The sequence below is a fragment of the Salvia splendens genome, chromosome 4 (assembly GCF_004379255.2).
Source record: "Salvia splendens isolate huo1 chromosome 4, SspV2, whole genome shotgun sequence".
In the NCBI taxonomy this organism is placed as follows: Eukaryota; Viridiplantae; Streptophyta; class Magnoliopsida; order Lamiales; family Lamiaceae; genus Salvia; species Salvia splendens.
Genome location: NC_056035.1, coordinates 14,037,203 through 14,060,309, shown reverse-complemented (window position 1 = coordinate 14,060,309; position 23,107 = coordinate 14,037,203). Strand labels below are relative to the sequence as shown.

Below are 23,107 nucleotides of genomic sequence, written 5' to 3'. Positions count from 1 at the left end.
TTGGATCATGATCATGCTAGTGTTTGATTAGTCCTAGAATATTCTACCAAGCTAATTAAGTGACAATTAATTATGATAATATTTTGATTGCACACACATTTGGCTAAGTTTAGAGACAGTGGACATGGGAAACATAGCCCCATAAAGTGCGGGAAAGTATATGCATTAATTGCGGTCTAGGCAATTTGATCAGTTGTTTCAAGATACAAAAAAATCAGTAGAATTTAGGTTTTTTAATTTTCAAGAATTTGTCACTAGATCAAGAAAAAATGTTCATATATATGTGAGTCAAGGTTTCCAACATAACAACTGGATCGGATAATACTAGTGGTTGAATCTTTGTTTTAGGGTTGAGGATATGTTTATTTTATCATGAGAATCATGATCAGATAGTCATGGGGTTTCATTTCAATTCAATTCAAAAAGAGAAAGAGGGAGAGAGAGTGTGTGTGTGTGTGATGATGATGATGATGATGATGAGGTATTTCCAGGTGTTATGTCTTTCAGTTATTCTGTTTGAGAGTCTTCACTAATCCAAAAAGAATCAATAAGGAAAAGATGAAGAGAGAGATTATATATATGCCCTAGAAAAATGGCCATAATGTGGATAGGCTTTTCATTCTGCAAAACACACACCAGCTTTTGGGGTGCATATGAATATGATGCCCTTTTGATTTGGCTAGTGGGAGATATAGGTCTGGTCATGGATGGAACATATACCATTTCAGATTCACTGCCTTTAAAATAATGCAAACCAAATGATTAGCCAACTCTCTCTAGGTTTCTCTCTCTTTGTGGTGAAAGAGAGAGAGAGAGAGATGATTTAAATGTTGATGAAATTGATCAATAATAAGAGAGTTTGAGATGTGGATAAAGATTTAATGTAGTAATGTTTAAAGTTTAGATGGAGTTGGAATGAGAAAGATAAGATGGAACAAGAAAACATGTATACTTTGGGAAAAGTATATCAATCAATCAGTGTACATGAAATTGGTTTTTCATAGTTACCCTAGCTAATTTGATAAAGAAAAACATAAATTTGTTTTGCAGTATACTACTTATAATAAAAGAGGGGCCATATACTGTTATATTCTTTTACTAAAACTTTCAACTGTAGTTGAGGGTATTTATTCAGAATGTAAGTCTATATGAGTATCAACTGTGCTACATTAATCAACAGTGCCATTAAATGGATGTTGGTGGGAAGGTATGAAAGATGAGAGAGAAAGTGAGAGCATGGGCAAATTAAGGTGAAGAAAATAGCTAGTTCAGACAACTCTAAATACTGTGGAGCCAAAGCTTCTATTTGTTGAGGTTTTATGTAAAAGCCTCCAACAAAAACACTGTAGCCCCCAACAGATTGCCCATACAATATAAATTAAATTAAAATAAAATAAAATAAAATTGAACTGTAGATTGAAACGACATGTCAATGACTCTTTTGACCGCTCTCTCAATCTCTAACACACAATCACAGTTGCATTTAAAAACAAAATGTTGGTGGGGAATAATACTCCATGAAGTTGTACTAACATGCATTTACACTTACTCAAATTATTAATAACAGAAGATAAAAACAGCATCCCGGCCAAAGATATCATCCAAATTCAATTAATTATATGGTTCGTGAAATCGTAAGTATTTTTCATGGTGAGATATGGAAATGGTTCGATCCATGATCACGGTTGTGTTTTGAAGTTCGAAATTACGGTGTGAAGAAAAAATAAAATATTAGTACTAATATTTTTTGAGATACAAGAGAAGGTACCATGGTGTAAAACGATTTAACCCTTTTGAATGTACATCAATCGAGTTACTGCACCATAAATCAGTTGTATTTTTTGTTATATCGGATTGTTATATATTTCTATGATTGAAAATAATTTCTCTATATATAGCATATATTTTCACCTAAGTTAAAAGCACTAGCTATCCTTGCATTCCAGTCTTTATCTGAGCACTGTTTGGACCGACCCTTTTGTTCATTTGTCTTTATATTGGGTCAAAAGAATTTCTCATGAAACAATTAATTTAGCTGACATTAATTATAATCATCTACCCCATAATTTGCATTTTCTTTTCCCATTTACTCTTTTTTTTACTATTCAATCTTGAAGTAACAAAGTAAAGCCTTTCTCTCTCAACCTAATAAATATTCTCAACGTCCTATTCTTTTTGTATTTTCTCAGAGTCTTAAAATCCCAATGAGCATTGCTCTATTTTCCTCATGGCCATGATCTTTTCCCATGTAAGATTGTGTGTGTATTTGTGTTGGCATAAAAAATTGTACATGGGAAAGAATGCAGGGAGACCAAGAATCCGAACAAGAAGGAATTATGCGTATATGTTTTATCCTATCTTTGTATTCATATTCCTCTACAAAGGAGACAGCTTTGTCCCCTCACACCCTCTACAATATAATTATTCTATTATTTATTTTAACTCAATCCCAAGATATATATAAAGCTCAACCCCCACAGAAAATATAATATTAATACACTATAATATTATATATACATATTTATATTTATTTGTTTGTGTTTGTGTACTTACACACGTGTGGTGTGTTGGGTATGTGCCTTGATACACGCACGGGTGCATATATACAATATGACATTGAGTTCCTTTTTCGATGTTTTGAATTTGATGTAAAATATATTGTTGTGTATAGATATACTATAGTATTTAAATAGCACAGGACACAGGTAGGAAGTTAAATTGGTGCGTTTTCATATTATGTCGAACATATGTATATAATATAGTTCGTATGATTTAATTGAAACTTGGTCCTTCAATTTGTTCTTCAATAAAATTCAAATTTACTTACTTAAATATGATGATGGGGGTTCAAAATTGCACGGATGAAATTCAATGGTTCACATTTTAGTTCCTATTATAGTAAACATCTTTTTTTATTTCACTTATTTTTAAAATTTTAATCTTGTTTGTTTTAATTGGATTTTGTATATTGCATCATATTATGTAATTATTTTTATAAGTTGATAAATTCAAAAGTAGTATATAGTTTTTAAAAATAATTATAGTAGTAGTAATTTATAATAAATATCATTAAAATAACTAATTTACTAATGAGAGGTAAATGAGACAATAAATATAGAATACTAAATCACATTCGGCAGTGCATGGATAAAGAGATCCCATAAATCAAATAATAACACGTGTGTATAATCAGTGTCCTATCATCTAAAAAACTAATTGTAAATTTTTGTTGACTGTTAAATTTTTAGCTTATTTCTTTAATTTATATTAATATTCGGCTTTGTGGTGGGAAATATGTAGTTAAATAACCCCTGTTTGACGTCGGTGGTTATGATCATATATAAGTAATCATAAAATTAATTTAATTTTTTTTGGGGTGTGCTTCGAATAAAAATTTCTATCATCGTAAATACGACACGTAATAATAAATATAATAATTAAGGCATTAACTGTACATGAAATATCAAAAATGCCCCGTAGCATAATTCATGAAAGACACCTTTAGTTCATAGGCCCCGTTGGAGAAAAGATAAAGAGGTAAAGAGAAAAAACCATTTTTTGACTCATGATTCACCTTTGAAAAAGAGAAATAATAATATAAGTATTAGTCGTATAATAGTATTAATACCCATAACGACAATGGCATATTTGATGATCAACTATCATAACAAGAAATACATATATAAATAAAAGTAGAAGAAATATTTGTTTTATTGGACTATATATCCCCTAAGATCTCCTTTCGCACCAATCATTATCCATGAAATATGCCTTGCATTGATTGATTGATAAAGCTATCTATCTTTGATGTTTGTTTTGGAGATTCTCCAATATATATAATTTGTATTGCATATTACATTATCTTTGTTGTAGGAATATTTATGCAGATGAAATCTTCATTGTGAAGATACACACTACACCCTTTTGTGTGTAGAGATAGAGAGATGCAAAATCTAGGTTTTTCTCTCTGTATAACTATGAGGACAAATTTCTCACGGTGTAAGATAAAAAAAATGAAAAGAAGAAAGTGCGATGTTAGGTTTATTATTTGTCTGTTTTATGATGTTAAAACGCGAGAATATTAAGTGTGCATTTATTCGGCTTGTATAGTTGTAGACATATATCGACCGAATTAGTAGTATAATATTGCTCATGGAGTAATCTATTTTATTGTACATTGCTAATCATTACATGCATCATGCATGTTTAAATTGATGATGGTTTCAGAAAAAGTATAAATTGATGAAGTATTCAATTTCATTTGTGAGACATTGTTTCTTTGGCAACAAAAGAATATATGTAGTTAATTAGCTAGTCTTAATTAATTTGGAATAAATACAATAGTCAAGGTATATATAGTAGTATGAACATAATTAATATGTTTTTCATCATATCTTCAACGTACAAAAATCATATGTGGGCTTCATATATGGACTAAGGTACGATATTTTACGTAATCACACCTACCATTCCTATTTAACCGTTCATCATTTTTTGTTCTCCAAAGAATTCTAAAGAGTATAAGATTTAATCATATCCATTTGTTCTCCAAACTAATAGTAATTAACAGTCTCTCCATTTGTTGCTTCATTGTTGTATTACTATCATTTGAATAATATCTACAAAATATGATTAATGTTACAAAATATTAAAATAAATCATTATGGTAGTCAACATAACCACTAGAGATAACAATAAAACAATCATTAGGAATTTTCTTTGTTATATATACCTCGATCAAAATTACTTTCTTAACTTATTAATGAAACTTTTGGTGGACCATGATATCTATCAGTATTACAGCTTTCTGTGGGTTTTATAAATTATAAAAGTATATGAATATAAAAAATAAAAAAAATCACCAAAGTTCAAAAAAAAAATTAAAGGGGAAACTTTTCCTTTTCACAAAAGAGCACTTTCACCAGTTTCTTAGTTGGATCCTCTTTTTCCTCCTTATACATCTAGTGGATGAAGCATGTCACCTATATTTAAATAAGAAAAAGTTTAATTATAAAGTAATTTCATTCACATATATCTCGGAGTATATAATAACAAATGTATTTAATTGGAAACTATTTCTTCACAATACTGATTGTGTTGTATTACCTATATCAGTGGTGAGCCAGTTAATTATACAGATGTTAAACAATATAGACGACCTTGATATATATAAATAATGCAGTACATTTTTAAACATAAACTAGCTTAGAAAAAAAAGAAACAAGCAGCAGTTGATCCATAAATGGTGAGAGACAGTAATTTAAATTGAATGCATGAAGTTATTATGATGTTAAAATTTAGTTACTTGAGTTGTGAGATTCATGATCCTTCACATTCTTGGAAAAGGCTGTCTCTTTTATGGCCTTTATTCCATTATGTTCATCATATAATTCCCCATGCAATGTGCCCATACTTAAATATTGAGAGAATTTCTATCATTTTTCTGCACATAAATCCCCTTTGTCAGTTGTACTGCTTAGACACTTTCAGATGCCACTTTTAATGCTAACATTCACAGGGTCAGAATCTTGATTCTTAGCCCACTATTCCCACCTTTTGGTTTATTAATTTTCAATATTTTTACCAACAACATTAATATGTAATCTGTAGATATAATTATGTCATTGCAAAACAAATGCGTGGGAGTACATTTTATGAATGTGTAATGGCGAAAAAAAGAGGAGTTAAGGTGTTTCGATCACAATGGGCAAACACCTTCACTTTGTAAATCTCGACTGCTGATGCCAAGGCTTAGAGTCAATTACTACAATTTGGCCCTCATACCTTTGAATTCTGACAAAAAATTGGATTTAAGATACTACGAGATCCTTGAGATGTGGAATGTCCAACCTGTCGGTTACGTATCTACGCATTCCCTTCCTTGCAAACCCAAGAAATAAGAAATACTACTACTCTATTAAAACCCAAAAATGGGCTTGAAACAAGCTGCAAATTGACCCAAACTGATCCGGTCGAGTGGATCATGCCTATAATTTCCACTGGGTAGGGTGGATGCTCCTGACTCCACCGAAAACTCACCTGACTAGGTGAGTGCGCGTAGGGCTGGAAATTTTTTATCCGACACAAACACATACGTTCAGGATTTGGGTTGGGTCGGGTTTGGGTTATCTGTTAAGAATTATTTTTATTAAATAAAAAAATATTATACTTTAATTTTATTTAAAAAAATACTATTATTTTAATTACTTAATTTGTATAGTTAATATTACTATACTTAATTATTATACTTACAATTTTGTTATTTTGATTTAAGAAAATAATTATTTTAATTTTGTAATATCTTATTTTATCGTATAATATCATGTTTTAGTCGTTATCGTATCGTGTCAAACTATATTGTGGAGTAACTTACTATCATTAACATAGGGTTGACCTTTTTATATACACGATAATCCGCACGAATCCGGCACGAACCCGTTGGATAAGGATCCGATAAGAACACGATGATTTCAGGTTGGGTCAATAACGGGTTGACCTGATAGCTAACCCAACCGGGTAGCCGGATCTGTTTTCTAGGGAGCACAACCCGAGCGGGTGATTCGACCACCTTTGACCTTTTGGGTGCCTTCGTCTACATGGCTCAACCCACCGTCCTCTTCTCACCTCTCCTTCCTTCGTCTTTAGCCCCAATCTATCCAAGACCATTGAGGACGTCGTTTTACACAACGTGTAGTACCTAGGTTTGCATCAGCTTGATTTCTCCATATCTGAAGAAACATAGTACTACATCTGTCCTCCAAAAAAAACTAGTTTTACCATTTTGGGATAAAATCAAAATATGAAAAGTTTTTAACTAATTACACACCACTAATAATGTGGAACCCACAATCCAATAACATTGTTTCCACTATTTTTTTTTCTTTCCCTTTCTTACTTTTTTTCCTTATCACTTACTTTACTAACTGCATATTAAAATTCGTGTCATATACAATTAGTCTATTTTTTGGGAACTGGGAGAGTATATAATACTCCATTAGCATCATTACTATTTACTCCTAGTTATCAACAAAATCACGGAAATATGAATGGTCACAAAAGAAAATAAGACCTACTGGATTGTTGCACACATTGATTAAACAGTGGTTTCCATCTCCTTAATTCTCCACATCAAAATAAGTGTTTTACAAACCAAAATTGCAAATAGAGAGGGATGAATGGAGTATACATTATTAATTTTATACTTATTCGACCTTGTTTCGTGGATCAATGGATGTTTTAACTGGAAGATTGCAAAATGAGAAAATTTCATTTGCCGAAATAAATAAGTAAACAAATAAAAAGGAGTTAATTAGATGATTAATTGTCAATTTGTGGGAAGATTCTGGGAGACACGCAACTAACTTAACCACCACAAGACTCGAGATTCATGTGGCGCCACTCCCTTGTAGAATCAACAAACCAAAATTATAACCATCTCCCTCCAATATTTCCGACGCTTTTTGAATTGATAAATTCTTGAATCTCCCATGAAAATGGAGGCCCTCAACTCTAATCTCGACTCTACCCTCTCCACTCTCTCCAAATTTACATCAAAACCCACCTCCAAACCCTTCTTCTCTTGCCGATCTCCGAGATTGAGCTGTCGGAAGCCCAGGAAATTTACAGTGACCAGCGTTCGATGTTCGGACAATAAAAGAGGCAGTTTGGAATCGCATAATGGCAATTTTTTAGCAGAAAATGAGGATTTGATGAAAAGGGTTGGAAGAGGAGTGCTCGGTTTCGCCGCTGCAGCTTCCTTGTGCTTGGATTCGTCAGCGTCGGCGGAGTATCTGACGGTCGCGTTTCCTGTTTCTCACACTCGCGAGGTGATCGAGTTCTTGGAGTTTATTGTTTTGAATTTTGATAGCTGTTTATAAGTCTTTATGTTGTCTAATTATGATACTTTTTTTTTTCTATTTTGGACTGATTAATTAAGCTATTGCACAGTTATATATGATGCTTAGAGAAGATTTATGATTCGTCGTTTGTGGAAAATGTTGGTGTGGATTGGTTCTTACTTGGTTGAGGTTGTTTGAGCAGGTAAATACAGTTCAGAGAACTCTTGTTGAGGCATGGGGCTTGATTAGAGAGACCTTCATAGATCCAACTTTCAATCATCAAGGTAAGTTTAGGCAAAGGCAAAGGCCCTTTTCAATTTCTTTTATTTTGATCATGCTATGATCTAGGTGTTCTAGTTAGATTTGGACATATTGTTGAAGTTCTTAGGTTTAATTGGTTAGAATCCTTGATTTCCAAAAAGAGGATGTAATTTGAAGAGAATTATTAGCAGATTGGGACTTGAAACTGCAGCAGACGATGGTGGAAATGTTTCCACTTTTGACTCTGGGCGATCCCTTCACACGCATCATCAGTCCTAAGGTATTCAAAACATGGCTGCAACATTAAACTGAATGGCCACATTACTACTCTTAATGATGACATGATGATGTGCAGGAATATCAAAGTTTTAGAATAGGAAGTGATGGAAATTTGCAGGGCGTTGGCTTATTCATCAATGCTGGTGGGTTGAGATCAAACACGAGTTCAGTTGATTATACACATGTACACGGATTTGAAGCAAACATTATCTTTTTATGCTAAATTGCCTCTGTGATTAGGCTAGTAACTGAGAGTTACATTTGCTACTCTAATCTATGTTATATCTCTGTTTAGGTTGTTCTGTCATGCATTGAGAATAGCCCGGCTGCACGTGCTGGCTTACATGAAGGAGACGAGCTAATGGAAATAAATGGTACTGAACCACTCACTCTCCAATATGTAAATAATTTTGTGTTTTTCTCCTTTTCTTCATCCATAACCCAACGCCCCATACACAAAAACACATTCAGTTTAGATACACTAGTTTTAACACCCGTGCTATGCACGGGACATAAAAATTTCAAATTATAAATACAAAATAAATGAATATATAAAACTATTACATTAGTACACACAAAAATAAAATGCATATACAAAAGGCACAAATACACACAAAGTGACAAATGACAAAAAAAAAAACACTACACAGGCCTCTAAATTTAATAGACGTTTTGTTTTATGAAAGATATATAACAAAGACACATTCAATAAAAACACGTGTAAGATGGGGAGAATCCTCTCATGTGTAATACTATAACATAGTGGGGGTTGCTATGGTTAAACGTAACCACTATCATATGAAAAGCAGTAGGATGGTAGAATTTTAAACACGTAGTACTCTAATTCTATTTCTCTCATTGTTTTTTTCCCTATTTCTTTCTTTAATTAAATATCCGGTGTGCCAATGCAACTTTTTTACATTGAATAGCCTTACTACCAATAAACTTGTAGAGCTTAATAGAAATAAAAAAAAATGAAAACAAATTAGAGAAGGTATTGCTTCTTATTGAATGGTTGTAGAGTTTGATCTTTAAAAGAATTTAGAATCATAGCATAAAGTATCTAAATTGACCAAATGCACATAGTAATAGTTTTTTTTAATTTAAACTGAAAATATTGAATGGCTTGGTTGATAGTATGAGATAGTAGTAGTTTTTTTCAAACTTTTTGAAAAAAGTTTCCAATATTGCAACGATGAGAATCGTGAGCAACATTAAAATTTATATTTCATACTAATCCAATTGAATAACTCAAAATATTGAAATTTAAACACAATAATCAAACTTTCTATCTGATATACGCTAACTTAAAACTTTTTTATAAATTTAAAACATTAGTGAAACATTTTGTATGTATGGTGTAATTACCCCTCAGTATAGACTAAAACCTTTAATCATTCATGGACTCGTTACTCTTGAAATTGCAACACACAATTGTCAATGGCTAAAAAAATGTCTTTTAAGAAATAGGCCAACATGAGTAAACAAATACAAAAATAAATATTTTTTCACAATTAATATATTCATTTTTTCCAAATTTAAATTCAATACAGGAAAATATACCTAAACATGAAAAAATAAACTAAGAAAAAATAAAAAATACTTGAAAATTTTATCGTCCCTCTTGAGTTGAAGTAACACCAAATTTACGATCTAATATAAAGAAAATAACGTATAGTATAGAAATATAAGTAAATCAAAGTCAACTTAATTCAAACTATATATAAACTTAATTATTTATTAAAAAAATTATTTTAAAAATATATATTATACAAAGTTCAATAAATAAAAAATGCAAATTAAAAACTGTATTTAATCAAGAAAGATGTACTATAAATTGATTACATAGTTTTATAAGAAGTACTAAAAGCCTACAAAATATTAAACAAAAATTTCAAACAATATACAATAAATTAATAATATTCTAAAACCCTAATGCAAAATGCGACGCCTCCATCTCTCTCAAGTTTCTCTCTCCCTCCTCCTCCTTAACCGGCGGCGGAAATCATCTCCCCGGCCAGAGCACCGCTCCTTCTTCCTCGCCGCTCGTCCCGCCTGTCGCGCAGCCTTACCCGCCGCGCCGTTGCGCATTCCTCCCTCGCGGCGCTGCTCTGCCTTACTTGCCATGGTCGCCGTCTTTCTCTCCTTCTCGCGGTTCCACCTCTTGGCCACCAGCTTGTGGACTCCTACACGCCACCCAACCATCGTCGCCGGTCACTAACCCCTCTCTCTCGTAACTCTCAGGTATCAGGCTTGCCTGCGTGCGAGTCTAGCTCCACCGCCGTCGGCTCTCCTTCTCTTTATTCCGCTTCCGCCGCCGTCGACCCTCCTGCACCACCGTCGCCGCAGTAACCTATCATGCACAGCAGCAGCGTCGCCGCTTCCCTTCATCTCCGGCATATCTCTTGTCGCCTCACCCGCCGGCTGTCGCCGGATTCCAAGCAGAACCAAACCTGCTATACTACAATCACAAAATTAGTCCACAAAATGCAGATTCTAGTCCATCTATTTAAAAGTGTTTCAAATCTTCTTCAAGAAGTTTGCATTTGGTTGGACTATTTGAGAAGCCACTATTGCTCCATAGGAGCGGCCTTTTTTCTATCCAATGGTAATATAGTGTTGCATGTATGCATGCCTAAGTATACTTAAATTAGGCTTTAAGTAACTATTTATCTTGCATGTATGCATGCCTAAGCGTGTGCTTAATATTTTACTTAATGCCTTCTAAATTTAGAAGTCTTAAATCTTTAATTAAATCAACAATTTAATTTATTCGGAGTCTTGCCGAACTGCTCGGGTACATTATATTCCCCGATTATTTTCTTTAAGTATTTTGAAATACTTACTTGACTACTAAAAGTCCAATTTATTCATTTATTGGACATTATGTTAACGTGGCTAACATTTCAGTCTCAAATTTATCTAAGGCAGTGGCCCAATTTAATTAAAGAGTCCAACTCTTCTTCTTTCTTTCTTTCTTTTTTTTTTTTATTGTGGCCTAATAGAATTTAATTGTCATGGCCCCAATCAATTATTAATGGGCATGCCCAAACTTTACTTTTCTTAAAAGAGGCCCAAATCAGGGAGCCCCAATTTCTGCCCCCAATTCGTCACTCTCTCTTCCTCCCTCATTTCTTCTTAAATTTTTCCCCAATTAACAAACTCAAAATCAGCGGCAGTCTTCTTCTTTCTCAAATCCGCGCCACCCTTCTGGCCTTCACGGTTCTGTCACCGTCGCCGGCGAATCACGCCATCTCTCCGTCGAGCTCTCTCCTTCAAGCTCTTTCTTTCTGTCGAGTTCTCTCTCTCTCTCCGTCGAGCTCTCGGTTGGAGAGAAGGCGTCGACTTCCCTCCGGCGTCGAGGCTCCGGTCGATGGGGAGTCGCTTCTCATTCTTCTAGATGACGGGGACGTCGTCGAACCTTTGTCGTGTTCCAGCTCATCGCGGGGAATCTAACGGGCAGTCTCCCACTCCGGCGCGGTGTGGTCGCCTCGGAGGACAGCCCCGATTACTTAGCTAAGTCTTCTTTTCTTTTCCAGTTGTTTTCCTTGTTATTGAGCTATGGCAGTTCCCCCGTTCTAATGGGCCAAATTCCACGAAAGTACCTCTGGGGAGTTAGTATCCGTCGTTTGTACCCGAAAAAAAAAATTTCCAGAGAGGGGAAAGACGCGAGAAGCTCACGCGTGTATCAATATTAAACACGCGATTTGCTCATGCGTGTTTTAATTTATACACGCAAATTGCTCATGCGTGTTTCACTTGATACACGCGAATTGCTCACGCGTGTTTTACTTGATACACGTGAATTGCTCACGCGTGTTTCACTTGAATTATACATCAGCGTGTCTCCCTTGGATACAAAATCAGTCCAGAACGCGAAAACCATTGGAGGTTGCTTCTGCCTTCGTCGCCCCATTCTTCCGACCCAGCAAAAATCGAACCCTAATCCGACATTTAGCTGCTCTCATTCCAATTTGAAGTGTTGTTAGGTAACTTTCTACCCTTAGTTTGGATTATTATTGGTATATTTTTAGTTGGGTATAAGATTTAGGGTTCATGGTTTGAAATTTTTTTGTTGAATTTGATTGAATTTAGAGTATATGATGTTTTGTCGTACTTATTTTGCAGGTTTGATGGTGTTTGTGAGTTTATATTGGGATGGAAAAATTATTCAGCTCCCAAGTTTGGGTGGTGCTTATGATCCCCCTCGTGCAAAATCATTTATTATATTGAATGAAAAGATATCTTATTATCAGCTAGTTTCAATGATATGTGAAAAAATTGGAATTGATTTGGATTCACATACGATTGATTTAACATGGAGGCATCCTGTGGTTTTTAGTGGAGTGGTGAATTATATAGCTACACTAGTGGATGATAATTTGTTGGAGTATATGTTTGCTGAAAATCCACGTCAAATTGAACTTTTTATTGAATATACTCCTGTGACTACTGCGTTGCAATTTGAACCATCTATCACTCAGCATGATGTTGGAACGTCTAGGAGAGATGATTATCATAGTTTTGATGTCGGGACATCTAGGAGGGATGATGAATATCATAGCACTGAATTCAACACATTTGGGAGGGAGGTTGATGAACAACTAGATGTACCAAATGTGACATGTGATGGTTATGATGGTTCTGATAATTGTGATGGTTCTGATAATTGTGATGATTCACATGGTTCTGATAATTGTGATGGTTTAGATGGTTCTGATAATTGTGCTGGTTTAGATGGTTCTGATTGTGATGGTTCCGATGGTTCTCAACCAAGTGATCTTGATTATAGTGCAGAATCATGTGAAGATTCTACAGACGACGAGACACTTGAAATGATGGTTGAGAATTATGTACAACCAGCTGTTCGTGGGGAGCAACTTGTTCTCGACTATGTGCCTGAAGGGTTACCCTTTTTTCGATCATTACTATGTGAAGGCAACCGAGGTTACGTTTCAGAAGACCATGGAGTGAGTGAAGAAGATATGTGGTATTTGGATGAGGATAATCCGAGACATATAGATGTGGGAACGAAATTTGATAGCAAATTGCAGTTGAAAACTGCTATGACATTATGGCATGTGGGAACAGGTCGGATGTATGAGGTTATGGATAGTAAATCAAGAAGATGGCATGCAGTTTGTAGGGACCCATTTGGTCCGAAAAGAAAAGGCAAGGACCTTGGGCAACGATACCCATGTAATTAGGAGGTTAAAGCAACGTTTAAGAAACGTGATGGTAGCTGGTCTATCAACTCATGGGTTGACCGTCATTGTTGTATGGGAGATCACGATCCAAGTGAACATGTTAATCTTACATCATCCATGATTGCTCTCTGTATTCGAAGTCAAATTGAAAATGATGTTGAATTCAAGCCTTCTGCGGTACGCACATATATCAAAGATAAATTTCACGTGAAAATCAGCTACAAGAAAGCATGGTATGCTCGCAGAAAAGCTATTGAGCTTGTATATGGTGGGTGGGAGGGATCATTCAGACAACTCCCCAGCTACCTGACAGAGTTGCAAAGTCAAAATCCGGGGACAATCATTGAGTGGTTGCATGACCCTATATTGAGTCAAGGTACTACAAAGGTGTTCCGGTACGTATTTTGGGCATTTGGGCCAGCAATAGAGGCGTTCCAACTAGCAAAGCCGGTCTTATCAGTTGATGGGACTCACCTGCGTGGAAGACTGAAAGGTAAACTACTTACTGCAGTAGGGTACGATGCAAATAAGAACTGTTTGCCTGTTGCTTTTGCTATTGTTGATGAAGAAACAAATGAGAGTTGGAGTTGGTTTTTGAATCTTGTCAGAGAGCATATTATAAAGCATGACCAGGACGTGTGCATAATATCAGACAGACATCAAGGCATAATAAATGCTATGCAGTCTGATGTGTGGAAACAGGTACCCGTTGGTTATCATCGATACTGTCTAATTCACGTTCGATCGAATGTGTTACAAAGACACAAAGGCCCCGGAGTGAAGAAATGGGTATGGATAATGGGTGAAGTAACTGAGGATAGGAGATATTGGACTGCAAGGCGTGAATTAGAAAAGGTGAATCCAGAAGCTCTGAGGTACCTCGAAACCACCATAGATAGATCGCAGTGGACTATGGCACATGATGAATTTCGTCGATGGGGTGAGACGTCTACTAACATGGCCGAGTGTTATAACAATGTGTTGTTATCTACGAGGGAACTCCCAATTAGAGCTATCATTGATATTACATTCTGGCGGACCATCAACTGGCTTGTTACTCGAACGACTCTAGCCAAACAATGTCAGACGCCTTTGACACCGTGGGCTTGGGAGTTATTTCAGAAGAATGATCGTCGAGGGTCACGTCATCATGTTAGGACTACAAGCATAGCACAAGGAACTTATGAGGTGCTAACCTATCACAGAGGTCCGGGTAGAGGCCATAATATACATGTTGTGGATTATCGTGAAAAGAGATGCTCATGTGGAAAGTGGCAGACCTGGAGAATGCCTTGCTCTCACGCTGTTGCAGTGCTGAGAGAACACAGTGATGACATCTTTAGTCATGTTGATTCCCGATACCATACAAATGTCTGGATTCACCAGTACGCAGGTATGTTATTTAGATACTTCTTATTCTTACATTATTATCATGTCTTACGGTTGCAATTTTATGTAGCTGCGTTTCGTCCATTGAGAGACCAAGATTATTGGTATGAACCTGAATGGACGTTGGAATGTTCACCAGCACGGCTACTTCCTCGTTCACGTGGGCGATACAACAGAAGCTGGATACACAACCAAATGGATGAGCGCGAAGAAGATGCGCCAAGAGCTCCTCCTCGATGCCGCCTTTGTGGAGAGACCGGCCACAATAGAAGAAAGTGCACTGTAGGACGTGTTGTGTAGTCGTATTATATTTGAGAATCGTGATTGAGGCTTGAATTTTATTATGTGTTTGAACCATGTTTAAGACTGAAATGACATTCTTAAGTAATATTGTTACAAAAAAATTAGACAGAGTTTACTTTATTTATTGATCAATCCACCTGTAATAAATAAACAGTACATCTCAGATCAATCAACATGTAATAAAAAAACAGTACATCTCAGATCAATCAACAAGTAATAAGCTAACATTCTACTTAAAGGACGATGGTGTATATTTACTCGGGCCTTTTCCTCTGTTGTCACGGCTAGACCTTCTACGTGGGAACATGCCCAAAATTGTCTGCGACAAACTTGGTCTGGAGCGTTCCTTATCGGGACGGGATGTATGTGAACTACTACTAGGCCGATCAAGTTGGACACTACTTCTAGGAGGGTCAATATGTTCTCTCCTCGTGGGGCGCTCTATGTAGGCACTACTCCTAGGAGCAACATCAGCATCGGCATCAACATCATCATCATCATCAGCAGCAGCATCATCATCATCAGCAGCAACATCATCATCATTTGTTGGAGAATGCACGATATGGACATCTGAGAAGAATGAATCCTATGTAGTAGGCTTCCATGGTAGCCCAACTCTATCAAATGGAGTCACCCAACTAGACTGTGGCGCGTCCGACTAGGTAGGAAACCAACTAGAGGGATCTGGTGCTGGTGGATTTTGCATTTCGGGCTCACCAGCAAAATTGTCGATTAATGTATCCAAATCTATGTTGTCATCTGAATTAACATTTTCTTCATTTCCGGCTTGTGATGACCCTGGCATGTCTTGGGACATTCTGAAATGCCGTGAATAACCATGCCCGCCTGTTCGGATACCTCTCTGACCAACACCGCGAGCTCTTCGGATAAACCCCCGGGACATATCCACATCAATGCGCTGTGTGTAAGGTATGAACGTGCGTTCACTCTCACCGCAATCGGTAAGGCAGTTAAGAGCAAGACTGTTAATCTCATGCAACAATCCTACGGCGTCTGCTGGGTCAAAACCCCGCGACAAATGAAATACACGTGCCAATGTCTCGGCCTGTAACAAATAAAACATGCATATTTAATAACATACATACTTTTAAAATGGTACAACAACTATAAAAATACAATACTTACTTGGAGTGTAGATGATGATGCAACATTGTTCATCCCTACTTCTGGAAGCCTACCCGGCTGTGTGATATATGTAATGGTAATTTTAAAATACCACTCCATGTATAGTATAGTTTTCATCACCTGCACGTGGTCTGCAAGAGGCTCCATGTAGTGATTAGACACGAACTCCGACCTTCTCTTCCAATGTTGGATGCAGGCCTTGTTCTGCACAGCCCAGTCCGTCTTAGCTTTTCCACGATGATTGGTTTTGAAATGATTTTCATTGAAACCCCAATCACGTAATTCCGGGATGAAGGGCGTGCCTCCAAATTGTCTAACAACACGCTCAGGCTCATGTGCTTCGACAATAGCCCAACAAACCATGTACGTCACAGATCTCCAACTGTTGTTTATCTCGAGGCAGGAGTCTGGCAATTAACGGTCCACATAGGGCATCCAAATAAACTACAATAACAAGTTTACATTAAAATTACACAAATATATATCAAAACATTATTCATTTTACCTGACTATTTTGGAGTATTGATAACTGTTCACGATAATGTCGAACAGAATGTTTGGGGGCTCTGTTTATCATATATGAGCCAGTCCACCTACAATAAGAAAAGTTGCCAATTTAATATGTTGTCATTAAATACACAAAAGACAAAAAACAACAAACTTACATTAATGCACATGGAGTGTTGTTTGTATGTATACGTGTCATCACAAAATCCGGTCTCAAAGTGGCCATTCTTTCCCACACCCACAGCTGTAGGAGCACTGTCGGACCTCCAATGTCTGTCCTTTTGCCCATGGACGTCTCACAAAGATTATGGTATAATGTAGCAAGTGCAGCACTCGCCCAACTAATCCGAGAGCCAGCCTCTACATCTCGAAGTTGGGTCAACCACACGAGAGGTATCTTACACCCTGAGCCGTCGGGTAATATCAACCCTCCCAATAGCACAAACACAATCATACGTGCCCGTTGAATGTAGGCTTCGTCTTCCAGGCCATCTTGTAACGGTTCAATCACTATCCTATGTATTAAAGCCGAGGCCAAGATGTCGTTTTCCTTCATCTCGCTTTGAACGGTATAAAAGCCTAACAGGATTTCACATAAATTCCTCCACCCAGAGTCACAATAACCACTTCCTGTAAAGGGTACTCCATCTACACTTAGAGCCCATAATACTTGCACGTCCTGCAATGTAATAGTAGTTTCCCATACGGGAAGATGGAATGTATGTGTCTCTGGCCTCTAACGTTCGACCAAAGCTGTGATCAAAGAATGATCTACATCTAGAGCCTTCCCGCAGTAAAAAACACCACCGAAACCAAATCTGCATACATAATCAATCACTCGTCTGTGATGATTATCTATTTCCCAAAAAATGACCCTCAAAGCGCCGAATATTGAAAGGAGTTGTTTCCTCGCCTGCCCACGCCTTGCGAGATATATGACTGTGCTGATAATGCAATACTGAAGGATCTTCTGGTCCATATCGCGACATCCTAATATTCACAATTCAACACAACACCAAACATTCGAAACCAATTTCAATAATTCAACAAAAATTTGCCACCAATTTCAATAATTCACAATTTCATCGTAATTAAACACAACATTCATCACAAATTCATCCCAATACCAAGCATTCGAAACCAATGTCACGACCGCATTTTCTAAGGATAGAAAACACGGTTGATCGCTACTAGGGGAGGACTAAAGAAGCGGGGAAGAAATAAGAGGAAATTAAATCAAACATTGGTTGCAAGACATGGCTAATCAAGTGCTGATACATAGAAGAAAAGATACTCGATCATGAAGACTCGAGTAATTGTTTGTAAAAATTCCAATATATCAGAGTTTTCATAGCTCCAAACAAATGGGAAAAGCTCGAAATAAAATCAGAGTTTTGAAAAAAAATAGACTTGAGTCTTTTAAGATGCACAACGGAAGCAAATGAACGCGGTTCCATGTATGAGGACATGAACCTCCGAGAGTCAAAATCTGACTAAATTAAATGTCTTATCTCAATGGCACTTCCTCCACCACTTCGCTGCTCATCCTGCACATTTAGAAATATATGCAGGGCTGAGTACAAAAAGTACTCAGTGAACACATTGCCGAAAATTACACCTATACATTTGAAAATATTGTCAAGCCATCATCACAGTAACACTCGGGGTGTTGTTGAAAAGACCCGAGCTTACTAAAAAAATATTCACATTGGACTGCAGTCCCTTTTTCCTGTACTTAGCCATATCTGATCACATTGTGCCGTTGAGATGGTGTTCTCCCACGGTCACCTTACATTCATGTGCCGGGAAGGTGGCCACCTTCCTCGGTCACCTGCTCTGCCCAACATGACAGAGGTAGCTTGTGCCGGGAAGGTGGCCACCTTCCTCGGTCACCTGCTCTGACCAACATGTCAGAGGTAGCTTGTGTACACTATTCCGAGCGGGGACACCAGCCTCACTGGGACCCGAATTCGACTTATATCATCGTTCATAATTCACTTGGCCGTAGCCAACAGATAGGCATCATACACAAAACATTTATGGCAAGACAACATCATTAAAATCACGAACATGTGTTCGTGTATTCATAAAATACGATTTGTATTTTAGTATAAGAAAGCTCACCTTGATCGTTTAGTTTCCTTAACTTGAATCTTTCGTTCCGACTTTACTTGCGAAGGTAACCTTTTTGAAAACTTCATAATATAATAATACACTAATTAGACCCCAGGACAAAACTACTTAAATTAGAATGCATGCCTCATAATAAATCTCCTTTTTCTTACTTCACTTATCTTTAAGAAATTTCTTAAGCTCATATATTATTTGATTCGTCTTCATCTACTATTTTCGGGCTTCGACTAAATTGGATCTATGTATCTTTTTACTTTGAAAATTTACTCATTAAGTAAAACTCTAAAATAAATTCCTAGATCAATTATTTTATCTTAGTTATACAATTAGATGAAACCATATAAAAATATTAATTGAACCTTAACTTAAACTTTGGCTAAAATTTAATATTATATTTGCTCCCAAAAGATATTATTTTCTAAACTAGACGAAGACTCTCTTTTATTTTCAGCCGAAAGGATAGGTAAATTTCGGGATTGGGCTTCCCTTCATTTATTTACTGCAGCCCCATTTGTTAAAAGGAATTGGGCTCAAATTTAAATTCTTCCACTCCCTTAGCCCAAGTAACTAATTCATTAGCCCAACAACAAGAAAATAAAACCCATATGTAAATACTATTTCATCTTCCCCAATCTACCGTAAGCCTAAAATGAGAGAACTCCCCTCCCCCCTTTTCACTTGCTGCTACCACCGCCGCCATCCTCAGCGCCGCCACCCGCCGTCGCCGCTGACTCTTCATCTCTCTTCTCTCCTCTCTCTCTCTTTCTCTCTTCTCTCCCTCTCTCTCTCTTTTCTCTCCCTCTTCACCGCCGACATGCAGAGGCAGCGGCTTCGCCGCCCTCCTCCCGGCAGTCCGGCCGTCTCCGGACAGCAGTAGAGCTGCGCACTCTCTCTCTGTCAGCTTCCTCCCTCTCTCTCTCTCCACTCCGATTCCCGCCGTCACCGCGAATCTGCTACCGCCGCGAATCCGCCTCCGTCGCTGGTTCGCGTCCCCGCCGCCATCACCGAGAACCTCCCCCTCCAGCCGCCGACGCCGTCTCTCGACAGGTAGGGTGGTCGGAAAGTTCGTTCCTCCGCCCCTCTCTTTTCATTTTTTTTTAAAGTTATTACTTTTATATATATTTTTCTTTGATGAAAACTTTGCTGATTAAATTCAAAATTTCTGGATTCAAGATATGAAAAAGAACAGATGTGTTTTTGGAGCGTGGGCCGCCATCATCGGCGACGGAGTGCAGAGCTCGTTGCCTGAAGTTATTCGGCAGATTCATCCTCTAAGATAAGATTCTTAATTCATGCTTACCTTGGTTGTGGGACTTGGATTATTGGATTATTTATATGTTATGTGAATTTGGTGATCCTTAAACAATTGTCTTGCTATTTTTGATTTGATGGCGAAACATGGTGTTAAACTTGTTGTGTATTGTTGATTTCTGATTTGAGCAGATTCTAATCTCTTTAGATATGCATATGCTTGTACGTATGTGCAAGAAAGAAAAGGTTTGTTGTTTACCTCTTTGTGGGGAAAAAGTGTTGTTGGATTGTAGCAATCTCCCTCTTCGAACTCCTCTATGTTTTGTGGGGTTGGTGTGTGCAGAGAGATAAGGGGGTGTGATGGTGAAAAAGAAAAAAAACTGATTGTATATCTATATGCATATTCACAAAAGATGGTAGTGAAAGTAACAGTGTAGCAAGTTGTGGTAGAAAGTTGTCTTACACATTACTATCTCAAATTATTCTCCTTTGTCAGGAGGAGATAATGATCTGCCATTCTAATTAAATGCAGCATTAAATGCTATTGAAAAAAAAATTCGATCCACTTAATCTACCCTCTTTTTATTTTATTTATTTATTTAATGATTTAAGTAATTGTTTATTTATTTATTCACTTGTTTATTAAATTTTGGTGTAGGTATAATCGTTTAAAGTTCGTGGCTTTGGTGTAGGAAAACAAATAACGTCCATAGTATTCCCTAATGATGTACCGGACTTTCTTGGAGTGCGAGCACGACCGTTGAACGGGCTACGTGAACTTTTCTCTAATTGTAATAGATAAGGATTTGATAAATTTGTATAATAGTAATTTAGCGGACTTCGGAGATATGCCGGACATTATAGATTTTTATTTAGTGTTATTTTATTTATTTATTTATTTATTTATTTATTTTTACTTGAAATATTCGTTCGAGAACGAAGCAACGATTATTTATAATTCCAAGATCAATTATTATACATGAAAATGGAAGATTTCGAATACTACAACGATCACTTATTATTTATCTTTAGGCTAATAATAATAATAAGGTACGAAAGTTCGGGTTGTTACATTCTACCCCCCCTTAAAATAAATTTCGTCCCGAAATTTAGGGAGTATTTAGACAAAAAGCTCGGGATATTTCACCTTCATTTTCTTTTCTAGCTCCCATGAGGGTCTCACGCGAGGGAATATAGAGTTGGTCTAACCGTTTTAACTTTGATAGGAATTGAATTTGGGATTCCAAGAGAAATATTCGAATCGTTTTTGCTTTGTGTAGGCTCCAAGGTAACCGTGAAAACAAAACGATTATAATTATTTCAATTGTTTGGTTCACCACAAACTCTCACCAGTAGCTTGCAACAACAGTTTTCATAAAGTGCAGAGACTAGGCTCAATTGGGCTCATTATGCTCATTCCTAGAACAGAAAAGATGCAACTTTAAAGAGCTTGAGCCATACCCATAGAATTGGAATTTTTATTTTGGGAAGAGCTTGCCATATTGAATAAATTGCGAAAGTGGGGGTATGATGAATAGAATGTAGATGTCAATAACATGTTGCCAATAATATAATCAAAATGAACAGTGAAGTAGAAAAGTTTCAAATATCCCCAGGTGATAACAGGAAGACCTGAGATGGTTGGTTACAAATGGATTTGAAAATAAAAGGAAAGACAAACAATTGCAATTTGCTCGACAACACTGTGATAGAAGATCATATCAACGAAATCTTTAGAGTTTATAAGCAGTTCAGGGAAGAAACTAACTAATAAAGAGGACAACAAGAGAAAACTAGCCAAGGGAGAAGCAATATGCCAGCTTTACATGGAGCTGGCAGAAAAGCTCAAATCAAGAGACAACAGTCATATTTGAATTCAGAAGATGAGAGTACTCATGTAAAACATAGAGCTTGTTAATAAGAATGTCTGAAAACACAAAGGGTCAAATTAAAAGGTTTAAGGTCTCATTAGATGGCTGCTCCAATATAGTAAGACTGAAAATGATTGGGTTCAAGTGGATTTGAGAAAGAAGAACAACAAGGAACTACCATTTTGGGTCAACAACATCGTGATACTATATCACGTTAATGAATTCACAAAGTTTATAACCAAATCACGGAAATTAACTAGTAGAGGAGACAACCAGAGCAACTAGTTTGGGAAGAGAGCAAATTACTTTAGACTTGAAGTTGGTAAAGAGCTCAAAGCATGATGGAATAATTATAGTGGGATTAAGAAGAGGTGACTATTCTTTATAAATTAAAGAGTGTCAACAAGATCATTTGAAAACACTAAAGTCTACTAATGATCTTTGAAGAATATATTATTATTGAAGAGACAATAGTTTAGGGAAACATGTTCATTCTGAAGACTATAAATAAAGTAACTCCTAGTATAGGAGTTTGGAGGCAAGAATTTAGATAGTCAAAGTATTGCTTTTATACAGAACGAGTAAAGAAGGACCGTAGTCATTGGAGGTTATCAGAAAACAGGAGGGAACAAGCTCAGAACTGAAAGTGATTCACAACCCTGACATAGAAGAGGGAAATAATGGCACGTTACCTTGCAAAAGGAGTCATTTAAGGTCTTAATTCAACAAAAGTATTTTGATCAAGGGGGATGCGAGAAAATGAAATTCATGGTAATCCAAGTGAGCATTGCTGATGAATCTTCTTGGTTAACTACGATGGTGATTCTCCGTTGTTTAACTCTTTATAGAGGATGGTAAACGAGTTATGGGAAACTTTGGTCACAAGCTACTTTCACCTTACGATCACGTCAGATGACCATAT

General features: G+C 36.7%; 2 protein-coding genes across 2 annotated transcripts; both read left to right on the top strand.

Annotated features, from left to right (window-relative positions):
* The first annotated feature begins 7,418 nt into the window (after positions 1-7,418).
* On the top strand, positions 7,419-13,585 carry LOC121798722. The gene is made up of 6 exons (XM_042197863.1): positions 7,419-7,826; positions 8,041-8,122; positions 8,291-8,379; positions 8,455-8,562; positions 8,674-8,752; positions 12,507-13,585. Exons 1-6 carry the CDS (start codon positions 7,488-7,490, stop codon positions 13,583-13,585), a joined length of 1,776 nt encoding a protein of 591 aa, XP_042053797.1. The 5' UTR covers positions 7,419-7,487.
* A 72-nt stretch (positions 13,586-13,657) lies between these two features.
* LOC121798723 lies at positions 13,658-15,387 on the top strand. The gene is made up of 2 exons (XM_042197864.1): positions 13,658-14,978; positions 15,045-15,387. Exons 1-2 carry the CDS (start codon positions 13,658-13,660, stop codon positions 15,272-15,274), a joined length of 1,551 nt encoding a protein of 516 aa, XP_042053798.1. The 3' UTR covers positions 15,275-15,387.
* The last annotated feature ends 7,720 nt before the right edge of the window (positions 15,388-23,107 follow it).